We start from the raw sequence: 18,468 nt of genomic DNA on the forward strand, positions 1-18,468 counted from the left end.
CAAGTAATCTTAATAAGGGTAAATCAGACTCTTGCTGAAAAAATTTCGTGTGAACAGCGACGAGGCAAAATCAAACTGCCCGCAAAAGAAGGAAGACGTTAAAAAGTGGATCATGGATATGAGTAGTCTCTATCCCCCCCAAATCAATCATTTCCGCTTTTTTAGTTCACTCAGGTCCGGGTTATATATATATTTTTCAGTCAAATTTCGTACTATCCGTTACGTATCTCGAAGATATATTGCTAGATAACGCAAAATAACCTAATTTCTAAAATTACATGTGTGTATTTTAGGTCAAATAAATAAATAAATAAATCGAGCAGACGGCTAATTTATTGTTTCTTTTTATTTTATGGCAGAGAGCATGAGTCCTCTCTCTCTCTGTCTCTCTGAAAGTTCTTGCATGTGCAATGGCACGTGACTCAACTCCCTGCTGTCATTCGAATCAGATTTCTAATCTTCAGAGAAAGAGCTTCGTATGAAAGCTAGGAGCAGATTCATGGAGTTTCTGAAGAAAGAGATGGTCATCTTGTACTGAAATCTCATCTGCTTTTACTCTTTTTCTTGCAGTTCTCCTTGTTCCGTACATATTGGAGTTTCTGCAGATCATCTGGTTCTCATTCTCAATCTCTCCCTAAAAAAAAATTGCTGAAATTTTCTCATTTTGTTGTTCAGTTTTTTCCCTTCTCTAAGATGATTTGTAGTTGTCACTAATCTCTGTTTTTTTTTACTGTTGGAGATTGCTAGATTTGTATCCGTAATCTAAATTTTAATGCTCTAATTTTTCATTTTTTTTTTCCAAGTGAAACTTCTCTGTTACTTGTTTTGGTGGAGAACATAAAGTTAGTCACTGTGGAAGATATTTAGCAAGAACAGATTCGGATTCCTTCTGTCTAAGTCATTTCTAATTCACTTTTTTTTGCTTTTGTTTTTGTTTAAGTTTTTTACTAGAACAAAATTTTGTAGATTTTTCGGTTTCTGTGATCGAAGATCGGCAAAATCATTGCATTGTTTCGTCATTTTCTACTATTCTTCTATTTGATTCTCTGATGAAAGAGAGATCCAAGCCTCAGTAGATCCGAATTTTCGGTGCCGATTCGTCTTCCTTTCTCGTTTACTTTGTTTTTCTTCAAAAAATCACTTTAAATACTAAAGCTTTTTCTGATTTTTTTTTTTTTTAAATTTTTTGTCGAGATGCGTTAAGGATCCTGAAAATTGATTCGGTTTTCGTTGCTGATTATTTGATGATTTTTAGAGATCAAATATTAACTTTTTGATTTTTCGTCAATTTCATTGCTACTTTGGGAACTGTTTTTTTTGTTATTATTTTTTAACTTGTACTTTTCGACTTTAAGACTTTGCTTTGCCTCTTGTTCTTTGATCTTGATGCATCATTTTGAGTTTTCATGGCCATCTGTTTTGGAATCAAAGACAGATGTTTCAATTTACTTTTGTATTTCGGATCTTTGAATATATTTCATTGTTTCTCTAATCATCTCATGTTTTTGGAAGATATGCATTAGATTCTCCTGTTCTATTGTATATATAAATTTCCTCATCATTTAATTCACGATGAACAATGAAAGCGAATCAGGACATTTTTCTGAATTTTCTATTCTGTCAACTTATTTGTTGTTAGAGAACCTCAATCCCTTCCATTTGTTTTTCTTTAATTGCTGCTATTTCTATTTTATTCGATATTACTGATTAATTAATTCAATTTCGTTTTATTCAGCTCATTTTGTTGTCGGTGTTCGCGTTTGATGTTCTGTATCCACATTTTACTAAAATAATCAAACCTAGTTGATAAGTTGGATTATCTTTCGACTTGTTGACTATTTGACAAATTTCCAGAATTTCGAGTGCATTCTGCCCTGGTAAAGAAGGAAATTCAGCTTCACTTTTCTTTTGGATGCCTCCATTTTGAGGCTTTTGAGCAGATGGGGAGCTGTGTTTCGGTCAGTAGTGATCAGATTAGTAGGAACAAAAGCAATGGACAGATTATTTCTTCTGCATTTTTTGGGTCCAAAGCACATAGTCAAAAGAGTGGGAGAGATAAGAGGTCATTCTCCGAATATGTCAATACCTTGCAACACTTACCTTACATACCCAATCGGATTTTCACAAATGGAAAGAGCAGAACTTCGTGTATTTTCACCCAACAAGGACGGAAGGGAATAAATCAGGACTCCATGATTGTGTGGGAAGTAAGATCTTTTCATCCAATTCCTACCAAGACTGTATTACCCATTTGTAGACGTTTATTTTTTGTTGAACTTGTGTATATCTCTGTTCAATGTAGGATTTTGACTCGGAAGATGCGATATTTTGCGGTGTCTTTGATGGGCATGGCCCACAAGGCCATCTCGTCTCAAGGAAAGTGAGGGATTTCCTCCCATTGAAATTGCTTTCATACCTGCAATCTTACGAGTCAGGAGGGAATGTATCGAGTGGTAAATGTTTTTGTAAGAAAAATACCCTAGATGCCTTGGAGAAAGGTGGTTCACCTGAGCATCAGCTGAGGTCTTTGTGGAGAGAAGCTTTTCGTAAGTCATACAAGGCTATGGACAAGGAGCTTAGGTCCCATTCTACCTTGGACTGCTTCTGCAGTGGTAGCACTGCTGTCACTATAGTGAAACAGGTGAGCCACAAAACCACCACCACCACCGCCACCACCACCCAGATTTTCCTTTGTATTATTATGATTTTTTTTCTTTTGATTCTTATTATCTGTTAGTTCATGGTTTTTAGGGGTTGAATCTTTTCATGGGAAACATTGGAGATTCTCGGGCGATTTTGGGATCTAAAGACAGCAGCGATGCCATGATTGCAGTACAATTGACAGTTGATCTGAAACCTGACTTGCCGAGTATGTCTTAATATTATATACTTTCATTGTTATAGACATGTTGAAGCTTACACCCTTTTCATCTTGATCAATTGTAGGGGAAGCTGAACGGATTAAAAGCTGTAAAGGAAGGGTCTTTGCACTCCAAGATGAACCTGAAGTGCATAGGGTTTGGTTGCCGTTTGATAATGCACCTGGGTTGGCAATGGCTAGGGCGTTTGGAGATTTCTGTTTGAAGGATTATGGAGTGATATCTATACCTGAGTTTTCTCATAGGGTACTCACAGAAAGGGATCAATTCATTGTGCTTGCATCAGATGGGGTAAGTGTCCTATATATGCTCATGGAATTTAGCCTTTATTTCTCTGCTGCACCTAAATTCGTGGGCCACTAAAACATAGAAACTGTAAACTTTTGGGTTTTTGGCTATGAAAGATGGCTAGTTAGTTACTTTTCTCAGAAGCATCGATGGATTAAACAAATTTATGTACCAAATAGTTTTTTGTTCTGTAAGATATGGTAGAAAAGATGAGTTGAAAATTGGAATCAATAAAAATAAAATTTTACTTTCTTAAATCCGACGTCTATGGCATGTGGATCACTTTATCTAAACTTGTTTCACCAACTTATATGTATAACTATTGATTTGCAATATTGAGTAACTTAGAATTTGTAATAAAATTCTTCTTTTTCCACTGTTGGATTTCAAAGTGTTTGAAAGAACTCTGATACATTGGTTGATCTCAAACATGGCAACCACCCAAGAGTGATGTAGTGTTCTTGATTGTTGTTTGTGCTATATCTGATGCCTCATTGTGGTGGTTTAAGTTTTCTGAAATTCAAGCTTGAAGTATTAGTCGGTGTCAACTTTTGATATTTGTTTCACACCACATGACCAAGACAAGGATACATTGATTTTGGAAAGATATAATTCCTTATAGTTTTTTTGTAATATTAAGTGTAATGACTTCACCTAATAGTTGGTCTATAAGTACTAACAATGGAAGACAGGAACAAAACAAAAGACTGAAGTTAAGTTTTTTATCTTTATATTGACAAACATCTGAATTGTGTATCCCATACTCTTGTAACAAATAGTTTCCTCTCTGTATTTGCCTTTCATGGAGAGGTGTAAGAGTGCATCTCTAAATCCTCATACAGAATATGGATCTAAGAATCTCCGCGATACTCCTTTCCAGCCTTCATAATCTTGTTGGGGGGGGGGGGGGGGGGGATAGGATCCCATACGGTCTGCATACTTCCTGTAGAATCATCCTAGTCGATTACCTGTCAAAGTGAAGATCTATTGGCACAACAGGTAATCATCTTCTTATCCATTCTAAGTTAGCTTTGGGAATTTCAGCTCATTTTTTAACCTTTTCGACATTTATTGGACTGTCTCATTCCATCAGACACCTGCTTTTCCTATGAGTGGAAGGATTTTGTATGGGTTCATATCTATGTTACCTGATTCGTGGGTTTGCTTAGTTTGAATTCGGGTTCACGGTTCATGATTTGCCACTCAAGAATGAACTCGGTTCGCAAGGGTAGACAGAGATGAAGGCATTTGAAACTTCAAGTAATGAGTAGGGTAAAATACACATTGAACATAGCAGATTTTGGGGAAGAAAAAATCAACCTTTTCTTATTTATTTGCTGAAAATGAGGGTATTTAGTCATTTTTCATTATTCTATTAAAAACGACAAAGGTCAAAGGGGAATACTAGTTCAAAGATTTCGGGGGATAGCTCAAATATTATGAAGATGTGGAGGATGATGTAAAAAAGTTAAAAATAAAATGAAATTCAAGTTGGTTTGCTACATTTCATGAACCTACAGCGAACTGGTTCGGTACCAAACTTACGAATTGAGTATCCCTGGTTCATATTGTTCGTGATTTTCTTGGAATCGTTTGACAGAGAGTAGGAGTGTTTTTTATGGAAACAAGAATATAGTGCAGAGCCTAACCGTTGGTGTGAAAGCACTGCAATTTCTATGGTTCAAACTTTAAGGAGTTCCGGGGTCTGTTTTTTGAGGATTTAAGTGTGCATGGGAAGTTATTACTTCATGAGAGCAGCTAGTTTTGCACTTTACTTCTTACCCTTCTGTAGTAAGAGCCTGCTACTCTTAAATAAAGTGTAATACAATTTAACTTGCTTGACTTGCCAGAAAAAAAAAAAAAAACTTGCTTTTTTATAATTATGGTGGAAACCAGAACCCTTATGTTTGGCAGGTTTACTTGTTTCCCCTCTTTTCTTGAAATTAAACTTTTATACTCGTATCAAAATATAATATTTGCCCCTGGTTGTTGCAAATATAATCATTGTGCTTGCTTAGGAACATTTAATGGGGAGAAAACAAATATTTTATGCTTTTCTTGTCCATGATTTATATCCTACATTTTTTTGATAAGCATGTATATCCTACATTGATCCCATCTGGTTTGGATTATCCTAGAAATTCTAGGGATTGATTCCTATTTTAGATGTAAAAAAAACACTAACTAGGGTTCTATGAGTAGTTCTTTGTAAATCTGAATGCTAGGTCTTAAGTGTAATTTAGATCCTTGTCCATGAAAATAATGTGGATTGAGGTAGTGATGGAACACTTGATCAAACATGCCTTGACTGAAGATTAGGCTCTTGGTAGAGTTGGGTGGTGAAATAAACTTCACTTTCCGTCTCAACATTTAGAATATGACAATAGATGATGAATGATGGATCTATACACAAAATATATGAAGGAATCTTGAATATTTTTTTTTTGATAAATATAACTTGTATTAATTAAAAGAAGATAGGGAGGCTGAGATAGCCCCCAAACAACAAGAAAGGAGAAACAACAAAGCGAAGAAAAAGAAAGCAAAAAAACACAAAAACAACAGGGGGCTAAACGCCACACATGATTTCCCAATTAAAAACAAAATCTTCGAAGCTAACTCCCTCGAAATCTTTCTTCAACTTGGACCAAAGAAAGAGTAATCCCAAAATCTCTAAGATCACTGAATGAGACGAGCTCTAGGAATCTTGAATATTTACTAAACTGTAAATGCCCCACCCCCCCACCACGCACACCCCTCCCACCAAACTGGAGAAGCAGTTGGGTCCCACCTCAGAAGATCTACATGGCTGAAGTATTATTGGATGATTTCAACCATTCAATCCTCTTTATTCCTCTAGATGCTGAAAAAATCCCTCTATAAAGGAAAAAACTCTTCCCATCAGTAATTGATCGTGCTCAAGGATGGACACTTTCTTGGTGCTCAGATGCTCTCCATGCACCAAACTATGTATAGATAGTAAAAGGGTAGTATAATTTTTATTCCCTGGTGGCTATCTTACTATTGATGGCTGAGAATCACATTTCATTTACATTAAAGAGTGCCTTCTTTGTGTGTATGAATTTAGTTAAGGTACACTATCATGTTGCAGGTTTGGGACGTATTAAGCAATGAAGACGTGGTTGAGATTGTGGCCTCAGCTCCCACTCGTTCATCAGCTGCACGTATTGTAGTTAAATCTGCTGCTCGTGAGTGGAATCGCAAGTACCCAACTTCGAAAATGGATGATTGTGCTGTAGTTTGCTTGTTCTTGGATGGAAACATAGATTCTGAATCTGAGCCAGAGGAGCAAGGCATCTTTTCAGCCACCAATAACAGCCATCATTCTTGCACCGCAACTGAATCGGATGAAGGCCAGAATCCAGAAGAACCATGTTTGCAGAGGAACTTTACAGTCAGGTCTGCTGTGGACAGTGATCCAAACAGAATGCAAGTTGAAGATGAAGAAAATGGGGTGAAGGTAGTAACAGGTGATGATCAGAACTGGTCAGGTTTGGAAGGTGTAATCCGAGTCAACTCGTTTGTTCAACTTCCTAGATTTTCTGGTGAGAAGCTCCACTCCTGACTTTATTTTTTCTTTCTACTTGAACCTCATAAATCCAACTTGTAGAGGTTTAAGGTTTAGATTTTACACAGTACAGTCAGTCCCACTGATTATGATTGCTTTGAGCCGGGCCAAAACTGAGTCTTACTCGGTCAAGGTCAATATTTTTATCTCATCATGCTTATGAAGGGAATGGTCCCTGTCTGTTTCTCCTTTATGATTCACTGGCAATTTTCTTTATCCAAATACAATGTTGTTTTTAGCTGTACATTTTCTCTCTGATCATCTGATTTTGGGATGAAGCGTGTTTTTACACATCATTCAGTTGGATCGTTCAACATGATACCCTTGTGAGTGCTACGGACGGATTACAAATTGGGAGTAACTATATCTATGAGTTAAGCCTTACTCCTTATTTGTATTCGAGAATCCAATTGGACGGATATAGTTATTGGCCTGATGATTAACATTGCCAATAACGTTACCACCCCCAAAAGATATGAGCTTAACTTTCCACACAACTAACACGTGGGTAGTTTGGTGTGTTGGTCAAGTTCGCATCGTTTGGTACTAGAGCTAACATCAGAAATTTTAGCTTCAAACGTCGGTAGGAGTGAGTTGGGGAAAAATCTTAGCTGAGACTAAAAAAACGGGTGATAAGGTTATAAATGTGAAAATGATGTGTTATGACCCCAAAGAGATGTGGGCTTAAATTCCTGTGCCACTTACACAGGTATTTTTTATGCATTCGTTGGGTTTGTATCAAATAATTTGTCCACCATTCGTATTGGTCTTGATCTGCGTAGAAGTTAGATTATTTTCAATTCAAAGTCAAATTTTCACGAGTTCAAAAAGTCATGATTTGTGTGTGTGTGTGCGTTCACTGGTCAATTCCTACTATACCAAGTCATTCTTCATATATTTTCCTAAAACAATCTGTGATTTTCCAGAAAGGATAATCCAATGGCTTTGATTGAAAACTAAGCAGTCTCCTTAGGAGGTCAAGTAAGCTTTCATTATCACATTCATCCTCAAAACTTTTATCCCATAGCTTTGGGGTTGGTTAAACAAACCCTGATACATCATTGATCTATTCTACCATGTCTAGAACCATGTATTATGCTATTGAAACAAAGTTCATTATTGTGACCAACCTCAAAATGACTTTACAAATCGATAACTCCAATACCTTCTAGAATGTAGAACAATCGTCATCTGAGTACTTTGTAACAACTGAAGAAGATCAATGATCATGGTTAAAGCAGAGTGCCTAATCAGGGGCAGCGATTCCTTTGTTGACACCGCGATCTTGCTTTCATCAATGAAATTTTGCACTTTATGCCTCAAATTATTACACCACTTCCCGTAGGAACTTGTGGATAGAGAAATGTTGGCTCTGCGATCGACACGTGGACTTACAAGGAATTCTTTTCAGAGAAACCCTGATTTGCAATGATGTCTTCTTATTATTGTGCATGATGTCTTCTTATTATTGTGCATGAAACCTTTGGAAAGATACGTGATTTATTCTTTTTTGAACAAATCCTTTCAAGCCTATCTGGACCTTTTAAAAAAAAAAAAAAAAATACAAGCAAAGATTCGCAAAATTCTTAATTGTTCCAATAAATATCCAACCACCCTGCCCCACAACTGGTTCTTGCTCAAAAAGTAACTCTAATTTTATTCAATCACAAAGCCCCAACTTTTGTGATTATGAATAAATCTAGAGAAACTTGATGTTGAATTATGAAAATATATCATTAATTCCACAAAATATGAGTCAAAACTGAATAACAATATTATCTAAGGTTATCTCTTTTAATTTAAAAATAATAATTTGTGGCATGGATCCATTTCAGAAGGATATCAACTGAAAGAAAATCAATCCAAACATACGTGCAACAACAATTCAATCAACATCAAATCCACATTGTCAAAATAGGAAGAGATACAATCACCCATTAGCAGACTTGCAGTAGATCGATACAAATCTCTCTCTCTCTCTCTCTCCCCCTCTCATTTTCTCAAATCCAATCCAATCTCACCATCTTCAATATGAAGAAACAGAGGAATCCGAAGAAGCTGAGAAGGAACAAATAATCAACGAGAAGGAAGAACATCGTGGATCCATGGTTCCTCTTCTTTCGATCCTCTATCGTTTGCAGCTTTGCCATTGACGATTAAACAATCGATTTCAGAGTCGAAGATTTGCAGATCTAGGGTTTTTTCGACCGTTAATTTAGTTTCTTAATTTTTCTAACGGTGAGTGAAATTGTGGTTGGAATTGGATCTTCATTTTCCTTTTCACTTGCTCGAGGACTTTTAACTTGCGTCCCTCAATAATTTAAAATATTTATTTTCCATCCTCTCTCAAAATCTGACAAAAACAGACATGCCCCTCCACCATTTTTGGTGATTATTTGAGATACACTCTTGTATTTTCAAAATGATGACAAAGGCCCCCTTAGTTATAACTCACTCTCCAGTTCAAAAAAAAAAAAAAAAAAACAAAAACAAAAACAAAAAACTAGAATGATTCAAATGCCCTCATCTTCAATCTTTAATAATAAAAAATCCTTAATTTATATTCCCAAAAATTGCAAAATCAGCCTTATTTAAGCTCATAAAGATCAATTCAAGAATTTCAGTTTTAACTTATTTTTTTCCCAAATTTCATCATTTTCTATTTTTTCAAAAAATTTATTTGATTTTTCTCTACCTTGCTCAACCTATCTTTTAACCCTTAGATTTTTTTTTTTTTATAACGCCAAATCCCATCAATTTGTATTTCTCCCAAAATCTTATCTTTTCTCAAGGTTTGAAGATTGAATACAAGAGTAGGGAGTTCCATCCAAAATGGTGAAGATGATCAGTTTTGAAAATAAAAAAATCATGGATTTTTTGCTATGGATTGAAGATAAGGGTACTTGAATTATTTATATTAGTTTAGAGCCCGATAAACTGACATGGTTGATGTGGTAGCATACAAAATCATATATCTTTTTCTTCAAGATACACAAGAAAAAAGATTTATGGTTATGTGCACATGCAAGGTCAACCGCATGCTCACTATGTCCCGTTTTAGCAGGTCAATTTATCACTAGTCATTAATTTATTTATGAAGATTTCGATCAATGGGATATGTCATTTATTGCTCCCCTCACCCACTTAAAGTGGGTAAAAAGCAATAACTTTAATTTTATCGTTTTCACCCATTTCGTTTCCTCCTCCTTCTGATCTCACTTATTCACATTATCCTTTTTATCATTCTTCTTCTTCTGCTTTGAATCTACATAAGTTTCAACTAGAATTATGTGGTACAAGAACAATACCATTAGAGCTTATAAGATAAGTTAGCAATGATCAAGCAAACTTCAACTCCTAATCTAGTAGTTAGCATCTCAATAGTGAAATAAATTCAAACTAAAGCTTCTTTCGATAAGTCAAAATTAAATTTGCCAGCATAGATTCAATAGGAACCTATCAAATCTATCTAAAATGATTCAATAGATATCTATAATGTTCCAATCAAATTCTTTCAGGTGGATTCGATAGGATCCTACCGAGTCACAATGTAAATTTTCAATAACTTCCTATCGAACAAATCTTCCTGTCAAACAAAAAATTAGTCTTATTTTTAAGTGAGTGTGATAAGTAATTTCGCTATTTATTAGAAAATAGTGTTTAGGTGGGTGAACAAGCAAAAAAGCGATTTCATATAGCGTCCCCAAAGAAATATTAAAAAACTTGACTTTTACAAGGGCAATTTTATCATTTTAGTTTAAGTTTTCCATTGAGGAAAGAGAACAACGAGTATCACCTCTATTTTTAAGGAATCATGATAATCTGACTACCCTTCGTGGCAAACTCAATCGACCATCCTGACGTGACAAGTTCAGGAATCGTAGATCTGCACTTCTCAGGATACATAACTACACTTCCCAAAAAAAAGTGTATCTCGAGGACTGTAGATTTATGATTCCTGAACTTGTCATGTCAAGTAGTTGATTGAGTATGCCACGTGAGGTAGTCAGATCATCACGACTCATTTTTAAGTGTAATGATTTTCTAACTCAATCCCTGACATAGTAACTCAAAAACTCACTGACATGGCATGTGTAAAAAACATAGATTTTTTTACCTCTGCATACACAATCGAACACTTCTGATATGCTATATTGGTGAGAGGGTTAATTATATGAGTCGTGATAATTTGATTATTCTACATGGCAAACTCAATCGATTACTTAATGTGACAAGTTCGAGAATCATAGATCTGCATTTCTTGGGATACATGGTTCCCTTTAGATACACTTTTTTTTTTTAAAATGAGAAAGTGCAGCCGTGTATCCCAAGGAGCGCAGATCTACAGATCCTGAACTTGTCACGTTAGGATAATTGATTTAGTTTGCCACGTGGGTTAGTAAGATTAGCACGATTCTAATTATAAAGCACCAATATTTAACATTTTACCTTGCTTGAGTTGAGTTTAGTTCCTTCTTTGAAATCTAGATCAACTGTTTTATGATTTTTCCCGCCATAGCATCCCATGTTTCTCATCTCTAACAACCTCAGTATCCTACGCCACCCAACCCCCACTCCCTCTTTCTTTTATGCCTCTAACCTAAGCCCAACAAGTCTCAGTAATGGCATCCATTCCGCTTCTTCATTTCTTCTCAAAGTTCGATCAAAGCGATACACCATTGAAGAAGCCAAACAACTCCATTCCTATCTCGTTAAATTGGGTTCTGTTTCAAACATCTATTTTTTAAATTCTCTTGTTCATATTTATGCTGTTAATGGTAATTTACATACTGCCCGTAAATTGTTCGACACAATGCCTCATCATGATGTGGTTTCTTGGACCACCTTGGTTGATGGTTACTCTAAATTTGGAAAAATGGTTGATGCTCAAGAGTTGTTTGATTCAATGCCGGAGAGAAATATCGTTTCTTGGAATGTTTTAATATCTGGGTACGGTAAATACGGTGATGTTGAAGCTGCCCGAAGGATTTTTGATAAGATGCCAGAACGCGACATTGTCTCTTGGAATTCCTTGATTTCTTCCTACACACGTAATGGGTTTATGGAGGAAGCATTTGAGGTATTTCGGGATTCATTAATTGAAGGTGTAATAACAGTAAACAAGGTAACTCTTTTGAGCGTTCTTCCCGCAATTGCCGAATCGGGTTGTGCCTTCTGGGGTAGATCTGCCCATTCCTTCGTTCTTAGAGCAGGAATTGAAGTAGATAGTTTGCTATGTTCTGCTCTTATAGATATGTATACTAAGTGTGATTGCATCGATATGGCTTTTCAAGTGTTCGAAAGAAACCCGTTTCGACGGAATGTAGCTTCTTGGAATCCTATGTTAGCCGGATTAGTCCGAAACAATTGTTTCGAAAAGGCCTTGAATTTATTTCGAGCATTGCAATTGGAAAACGTTGAGCCTGACTGTGTTACCATGGTTACTATTCTTCCCGTAATTGCACATTTGGGAGCTCTGAGTCTTGGAAAATGGGTCCATTCATACATACAAAAAAAGAATGTTAGATTGAACGCCACACTTGGATCTGCACTTGTTGATATGTACTCTAAATGTGGGTGCATAGATCTTGCTCTACACGTCTTTGCTGCGGTTGAAGATAAAACTACAGAGCTATGGAATGCTATGATCACAGGGTTGGCGATCCATGGAAGGGGAAGAGATGCCCTCACGTTGTTCTCTCAAATGCAAGAAGAGAATATAGATATTGATGATGTGACATTGTCTGCCGTCCTCAATGCTTGTAGCCATTCAGGCCTAGTTAACGATGGCCTCAGCTTGTTTGTTTCTATAAAAGAAGTATACAAAATGAAACCCAAGATTCAACACTACGGGTGCATGGTTGATCTTCTTGGCCGTGCCGGACGGCTAGAGGAAGCGAAGGAGTTGATATGCAATAACATGTTGACCAAGCCGGATGTTGTAATTTGGAAATCACTACTTGGGGCATGCAAAATACATGGAAATGTAGAGATTGGTGAGTTTGCAGCCAAGCAGCTAATTGAGCGTCAACCAAGTGATAGTAGCTCATATGTGCTCATGTCAAGTTTATATGATGCAGCGGGCCGATCAGATGATGCAGTTGTGATGAGGAAGAAAATGATTGATGGGGGAGTAAGGAAGGGACCCGGTTTCAGTTTGATTGAATCAGGTGGTGTGGTTCATAAGTTCCTTGTTGGAGATAGATCACATTCGAGGTCAGAAGAGATCTATAAGAAGATGGATGAAATGGGAGATAAGTTAAAATCAATTGGGTATGTTCCCAACAAGAAGCTAGTGTTATTTGACATCGATGATGATGAAAAGGAAGATGCGATTTTTCATCACAGTGAGAAGTTGGCCATTGCATTTGGTCTCATTGATAGCGTTCACGGGGCTTCCCTTCGTATAGTTAAGAACCTTCGAATGTGCTGTGATTGTCATGTTTTTATGAAAATGGTTTCGGAAATTTATGAGCGTGACATAGTTGTCAGAGATCATAACCGATTTCATCATTTTAGGAATGGAAAATGCTCGTGCATGGATTATTGGTGATGGATTAATCCTCCCAAAATGCTCGTGCATGGATTATTGGTGATGGATTAATCCTCCCATTGATTTTGAATTTATTCACATCATCCAAGAATGCTGTTTTACAGTCACATTTAAGCTTTTTTTTTTGTGAGAGAAGATTTCACTCTTGGCAGCTGAAGTGACCAAAGGGTGGGGAATGGTGATAGAAGAAAGGTTTAAAATCTAGTCTCGAGGCAATGTTTCAATCAAAAGAAAAACTGGTTCTATCTCAATTGAAACTGTGACGCCCCAAAATTTGGGTCCACGACCCGACTCATAACCCATGAGTTAGGATGTAGATCCGAATATTAAAGGTTAGAAAATTCAAAATTATTTAAGATATATAAAAAATATATATGATTTTGATAAAAGGGATTTCATGGTTAACAATTAAAAACTTTTCATAACAGTCAATACTATAAGTAACCATTAGTAATCCAAAATGTATGATTTTATTTGATTATCGAGACATCTCGATATGGTGTATTTTCTAAACCGTTAAATTTTCAACTTAATTTATTTTTCATAAAAAATACAATAGTTACAAGTTATAGAAGAAAATATGAAAGTAAATTTCAAAAAAAATTAACAAATGTGTGATATTTCATTGTGAGCAAAACAAATCCATTTTAAAGAAATTGTCGCTTCGGATTTCACATTTACTATTTTCGCGAACCGTCGGTGGGGTTAGAAAGTTAACACATAGACTTAAAAGTTTCGTGTTTTCATTATTTTCATAAAAGAATATTTCTTAGAGAAAAATTGGCCGAAACAAAATCTATTTGCAAATATAACATAAATTCAGATTCCCGTGATTTATTTAAAAAAAACATATAAAATTTTATACTTATCGGATTTTAATGATTTAACTCATTTTGAACAGATCTTTTTGTCCCTTATTTAATCACTATGATAGCATGTTCTAAAAATAATATTTTATTAGGTAAAATACAAATAAGATTTTATCTACTCAATTTTTAGAACAAAAGCATAATCAATTATCACTTTAATTCATTATTCAAAGAAATTAATAAAACAAGCCAAACATTCTTCGGAGATAATCCATCACATAGGGTCCAGAAAATAAAAACAAAATAAAAATAAATAAATCTCCACATGACTTATTATTTCGCATAATTTATTTCGAGACAAATTAAGATTGAAATAAGAAAAACATAAAAATGATTTTTTTTTTTTTTAATTCGACGAAGATGCCTGATGCCTCATCGGGATGAGCATCTAAAAATTTCAATAAACATTGTGAGAAAAATCTCCATAAGTACTACTATACTCACATGATTTAATCGAAATAATAATCATATCGAGTAAATGAAGAATATTGTAAATCTTTTATTGTGTAATTGATATAAAAATTAAATAAAAAATTTGCAATAGTAATTTATGCAAATGTCTCACCCACATAACACAGGGTATAGATGTACTAGGTCATACACCTACATAACATGGGCTTTCCGCGAGAAGTTTGGGGCTTTTCACCCTAGAGTACTTTACCTCCTCTTTGTTTAATCAGGATTTTTACCAATCCGTTATGTCAATGCAAATAATATCATTTTTCAAACATCATTATCATTATCCATGCATTATTTATGAATTATTCTACCATATAACTTTTCTTACATAAAAAAAAAGATGCACAAAAAACTTCAGTAAAACAAGATAACGTTATTATAATGAAAATATCAAGAAAAAGTATATGGTTGCACATACTTTATGTTTTGGTCTTGAAATTAAGTTTGTTTTAGAACTTTATTAGATAAAGAACTTTCGTGTTTCATCCGAAAAAAAACAACTTTAGAAGATAGAAGTTCCCAGGGTTTCTCAGATATAGTTTTTCTAATAAATAATGATGTTTCTCTAAAGATCTTGGAATGAAGTGAGATGAGCACGAATTTGAGGCGACCTTTAGGATTTTTAAAACTTCAAAAATTTATTTTTCTCATCCTCCAATAGTAACTGGTTTCCAACAAATTTGTGGCCTTGATCGTATAGTTTGTACCCATTTAGGTTAAACTATTCTTTACCTCATCATGACCATTGATTTTTGAGTTATATAGAAACATCTTGGAATTCAATGTAATCAAACAATAAGCTTAAAACACATGCAACATTTTGGATAAAAAGAAATAGGGTTATGTGCAATAGGACAACTATAAGTGGCATGAAAGAGTTTTACTAATTCAAAATTCTCATATTTATAGGATAAATATAAATTAACTACCCTATTTTTTCTCCCATGATTTAACAACAATTTAAAATTTGAAAAGAATATGTTGAGGCACTCTTTGACTTTTGAAAATTTCAAAAAAACCCTCCTCGTTGGACTTCACATAAAAAACACCAAAATACTTTTTTTTTTTCAAAAATTCCTCAACTTTTAATTAACAAGACCATTAATATCATCATATTGTTTTTAAAATTTTATTATATAATATATCATGATAAAATATAAGATTATCATTAAATAAATTATTTATAAAAAAACATAGAAGTCATGAAAAATATGTGAAGGGTAAAATAGTCCAAAAATCTTTTGTTCTTAAAATTTAGGAAATCTGATATATTTTGTAAAATTATATTTTATGTATATTTTATGTGTTAGTCAAATTTATATTTTGACATTTGGGTGTCCCAAAATACAAATTACTCGAATAAAAATGATGATTACGCTCCTAACATATAGAAATTCTTATTTTTTCATTAAGTTATGATCTTTTGGATTTAAGGGTTTATCAAACTCACGTAAAAGGATAAATTTTTTTTTGATAATGATATTTTTAAATTAATTAAAGTATGATGAGGAGAAATTACCTTTTTACCCCTAAAAAGTAAAATATTACAAGTGCAAAAAATAGTAGAATAAAATTTATATCTATATGTTATTAACTATTTTTTATCAAACATACATTTATACGTATAATATTATATTTATACCCTTAATTATTTATCAGGGTATTACATAAACCTTCCGAAACATTTGATATTTTAGGGTCAATATTTTGTATCTGTATCAATCAATACGGTAAGATATTTCGAACCATAGAAGGATAAGTTTGACAAGGGAAAAATTCACATGGCTTATCTAGATGTCCTATGTCCATGGTCCAAATTCTCTACATCACAAGCAATCCCCACCCTACAACAATGTGAGTCTATTATGACATAAGGTACATTATTCCTCCTTTTTTTTTTTTTTTTTTTTGAGAACATTTAATCAATGAATCTTTGAGAGAGCTGCCATTGGCACCTCAACTTTTACTTATTCTTAATCATTCATGTATTTTCTTTATTATTAATTGGAGTGGAATAAGTAAATGTTGGGGTGCCAATACCAGCTCTCAAGATGAGTTAAACGAGCACCACATTTGTTTTTGGGTGAACAAGGTTTAGTTGTGGAGCAAGGTGGGCTCCATGTTAGATATGTATTGGAAGAACTAAAGCTTCTTGTGACTCCTAGCTTGCTTTCTTTCTTGATTGATTTGGGTCCTGTGTCATTCTTTGCTATGGGGTGCTGCAGCTGTTTATGAAAAAGGTCCAGCTAGACTTGAAAGGCTTTGTTCGAAGATGTGTCTGCACATGTCTTTCCAAAGATTCCATGCCAGGGTCACATAGAAGAATAATAAGTCTTCAATACAGTTCAGGATTTCTCTGGCGAGCAATCAGTCTTGCTGCTTTTTTTGGTAGGTGAATTGGACTTGAACCCACAATCTCAAAGTTGTTTTCAATTATGTCAATCAACTGAGCTATAGATCCTACGCAGTACCCCCAATCGGTCATGTCTCATGTTCCTCAGGAAGAACTAAGCCACAATCTTAGAGCAATTGTGCACTAATAGGTCTTCCAAGGTTTCCACTTCATTGTTACACATGAAACATAGCACATATGATGAATCCATTTGCTTAGCCTATTTTTCCTTATATTAGCATTACATAATGAAAGCATTTCCAATGAAAAAAAATGGATTCTTGGATTCCATTTCAAGCATATGGAAGTTCTCTGTTGTCATGCGCAAACCCATTCATCTTCCCAAATTGTAATCTTATCCTCATTACCAACTCTTCATATCCCAAACTCATTGATGACTTTAGAGCCATAATTATGCTTTTTCAGCACCAAGAGCCTTCCTTGGCTTTCTGGAGCTGATTCTAGTGTATTTGTGTTTTTTTTTTTAACCTCTTCTCAGCAAGGAAGGGTTAGTAGTCAGCAGAGTTGAAGACAGGTTCAAGGGGTCTTGAACCCAGGTTGTGGTATCAACACTTCACAAGCCATCATTGGGGCTGGATCAAATTACAGTTGGAAAAGTGCTCTGTTCTGAGGATCTGGAGCCATTATGACTCAGTCATGGTAAGAGCCACTACTCATCTTCAATATAAGAGCTAGACTTAATTGATGTGCTCTATGCATCTCTCGGCCCCCTATCTCCTTAGGCTTACATTTCATGTTCCAGCTAATTGTCGTTGTCCCCTTGTTAAAGTTGCTCCGCCAAAAATATAAAAAAAAAATGGTATGAATTTGATTTAAAAAAAAGACCCTATTTGGTACAGAACTTAAATTTCCATAACTTGTAAAATAAATATATGCAGGCATCTCAATACTTTATTGATCATTACCGACAAGTTTTTGTTGTTGCCACATGTTCCAGTAAGAAATCCCTAGTAACTTTGCTGAGCTAAGAAAATCAATGCAAATGGCTTATGCCACTTCAATAGAATACCTTGTATGAAATAAACCCCACAATAGTTGTCCTCAACCATGTTGGATTTTGATGGATCAAAACCATAGAGTTTATCTTGAGGCTAGAGATGTCTTCAATTCAAGCACTATTAAAAGTTATGGTTTGAGGAAGAGAATTTTTACTCAATGGGGTCTGGTTGGTGATAACCACAAAAGGAAATTTGCATTGAATGAGTTTTATCTAGAGCTTTCATTTGGGATGAGCAGATTGATGGCTGGAGTTCAAGAGTTATGATGAGATTGGAAACGTCCGTCACTTCATAAAGGCTATTGTTGCCCTGCAAGTGTTGCAGGGATGGTTCTTCTCCAGTCACTGAAATCTTTGTTGATTTTTGTTGTAGTGGATGGGCGATGGTGGCGACTGTGGTAGTGAGAGGTTGGTGATTGAG

At 35.0% G+C, this 18,468-nt stretch overlaps 1 protein-coding gene and 1 pseudogene across 3 annotated transcripts; both read left to right on the top strand.

Moving 5' to 3' along the window:
- The first annotated feature begins 342 nt into the window (after positions 1–342).
- Positions 343–7,000, top strand: LOC147411344 (putative protein phosphatase 2C 52). 3 transcript variants are annotated; one of them, XM_086447628.1, is made up of 7 exons: positions 343–613; positions 1,736–1,770; positions 1,855–2,207; positions 2,303–2,641; positions 2,752–2,869; positions 2,947–3,170; positions 6,280–7,000. In XM_086447628.1, the coding sequence occupies exons 3-7, from the start codon at positions 1,941–1,943 to the stop codon at positions 6,751–6,753; spliced, it is 1,422 nt and encodes a 473-aa protein (XP_086303754.1). In that variant the 5' UTR covers positions 343–613; positions 1,736–1,770; positions 1,855–1,940; the 3' UTR covers positions 6,754–7,000. The 3 variants fall into 3 exon arrangements, with proteins under 3 accessions (XP_086303754.1, XP_086303738.1, XP_086303746.1); XM_086447612.1 differs by having other exon boundaries at positions 1,736–2,207; XM_086447620.1 differs by lacking the exon at positions 1,736–1,770.
- Positions 7,001–11,087: 4,087 nt separating this feature from the next.
- LOC147411345 (pentatricopeptide repeat-containing protein At1g08070, chloroplastic pseudogene) lies at positions 11,088–13,494 on the top strand (annotated as a pseudogene).
- The last annotated feature ends 4,974 nt before the right edge of the window (positions 13,495–18,468 follow it).

The sequence above is a fragment of the Akebia trifoliata genome, chromosome 1, assembly GCF_017979445.1.
Source record: "Akebia trifoliata isolate Shusen 1 chromosome 1, ASM1797944v1, whole genome shotgun sequence".
Taxonomy (NCBI): Eukaryota; Viridiplantae; Streptophyta; class Magnoliopsida; order Ranunculales; family Lardizabalaceae; genus Akebia; species Akebia trifoliata.

Bases quoted from the DNA above. Each gene is read 5' to 3' on its own strand.
- LOC147411344 (XM_086447612.1), top strand. From the start codon at position 1,941: ATGGGGAGCTGTGTTTCGGTCAGTAGTGATCAGATTAGTAGGAACAAA. The intron at 2,208-2,302 runs GTAAGATCTTTT...TGTTCAATGTAG, and splicing joins ACTCCATGATTGTGTGGGAA to GATTTTGACTCGGAAGATGC. The intron at 3,171-6,279 runs GTAAGTGTCCTA...ATCATGTTGCAG, and splicing joins TTGTGCTTGCATCAGATGGG to GTTTGGGACGTATTAAGCAA.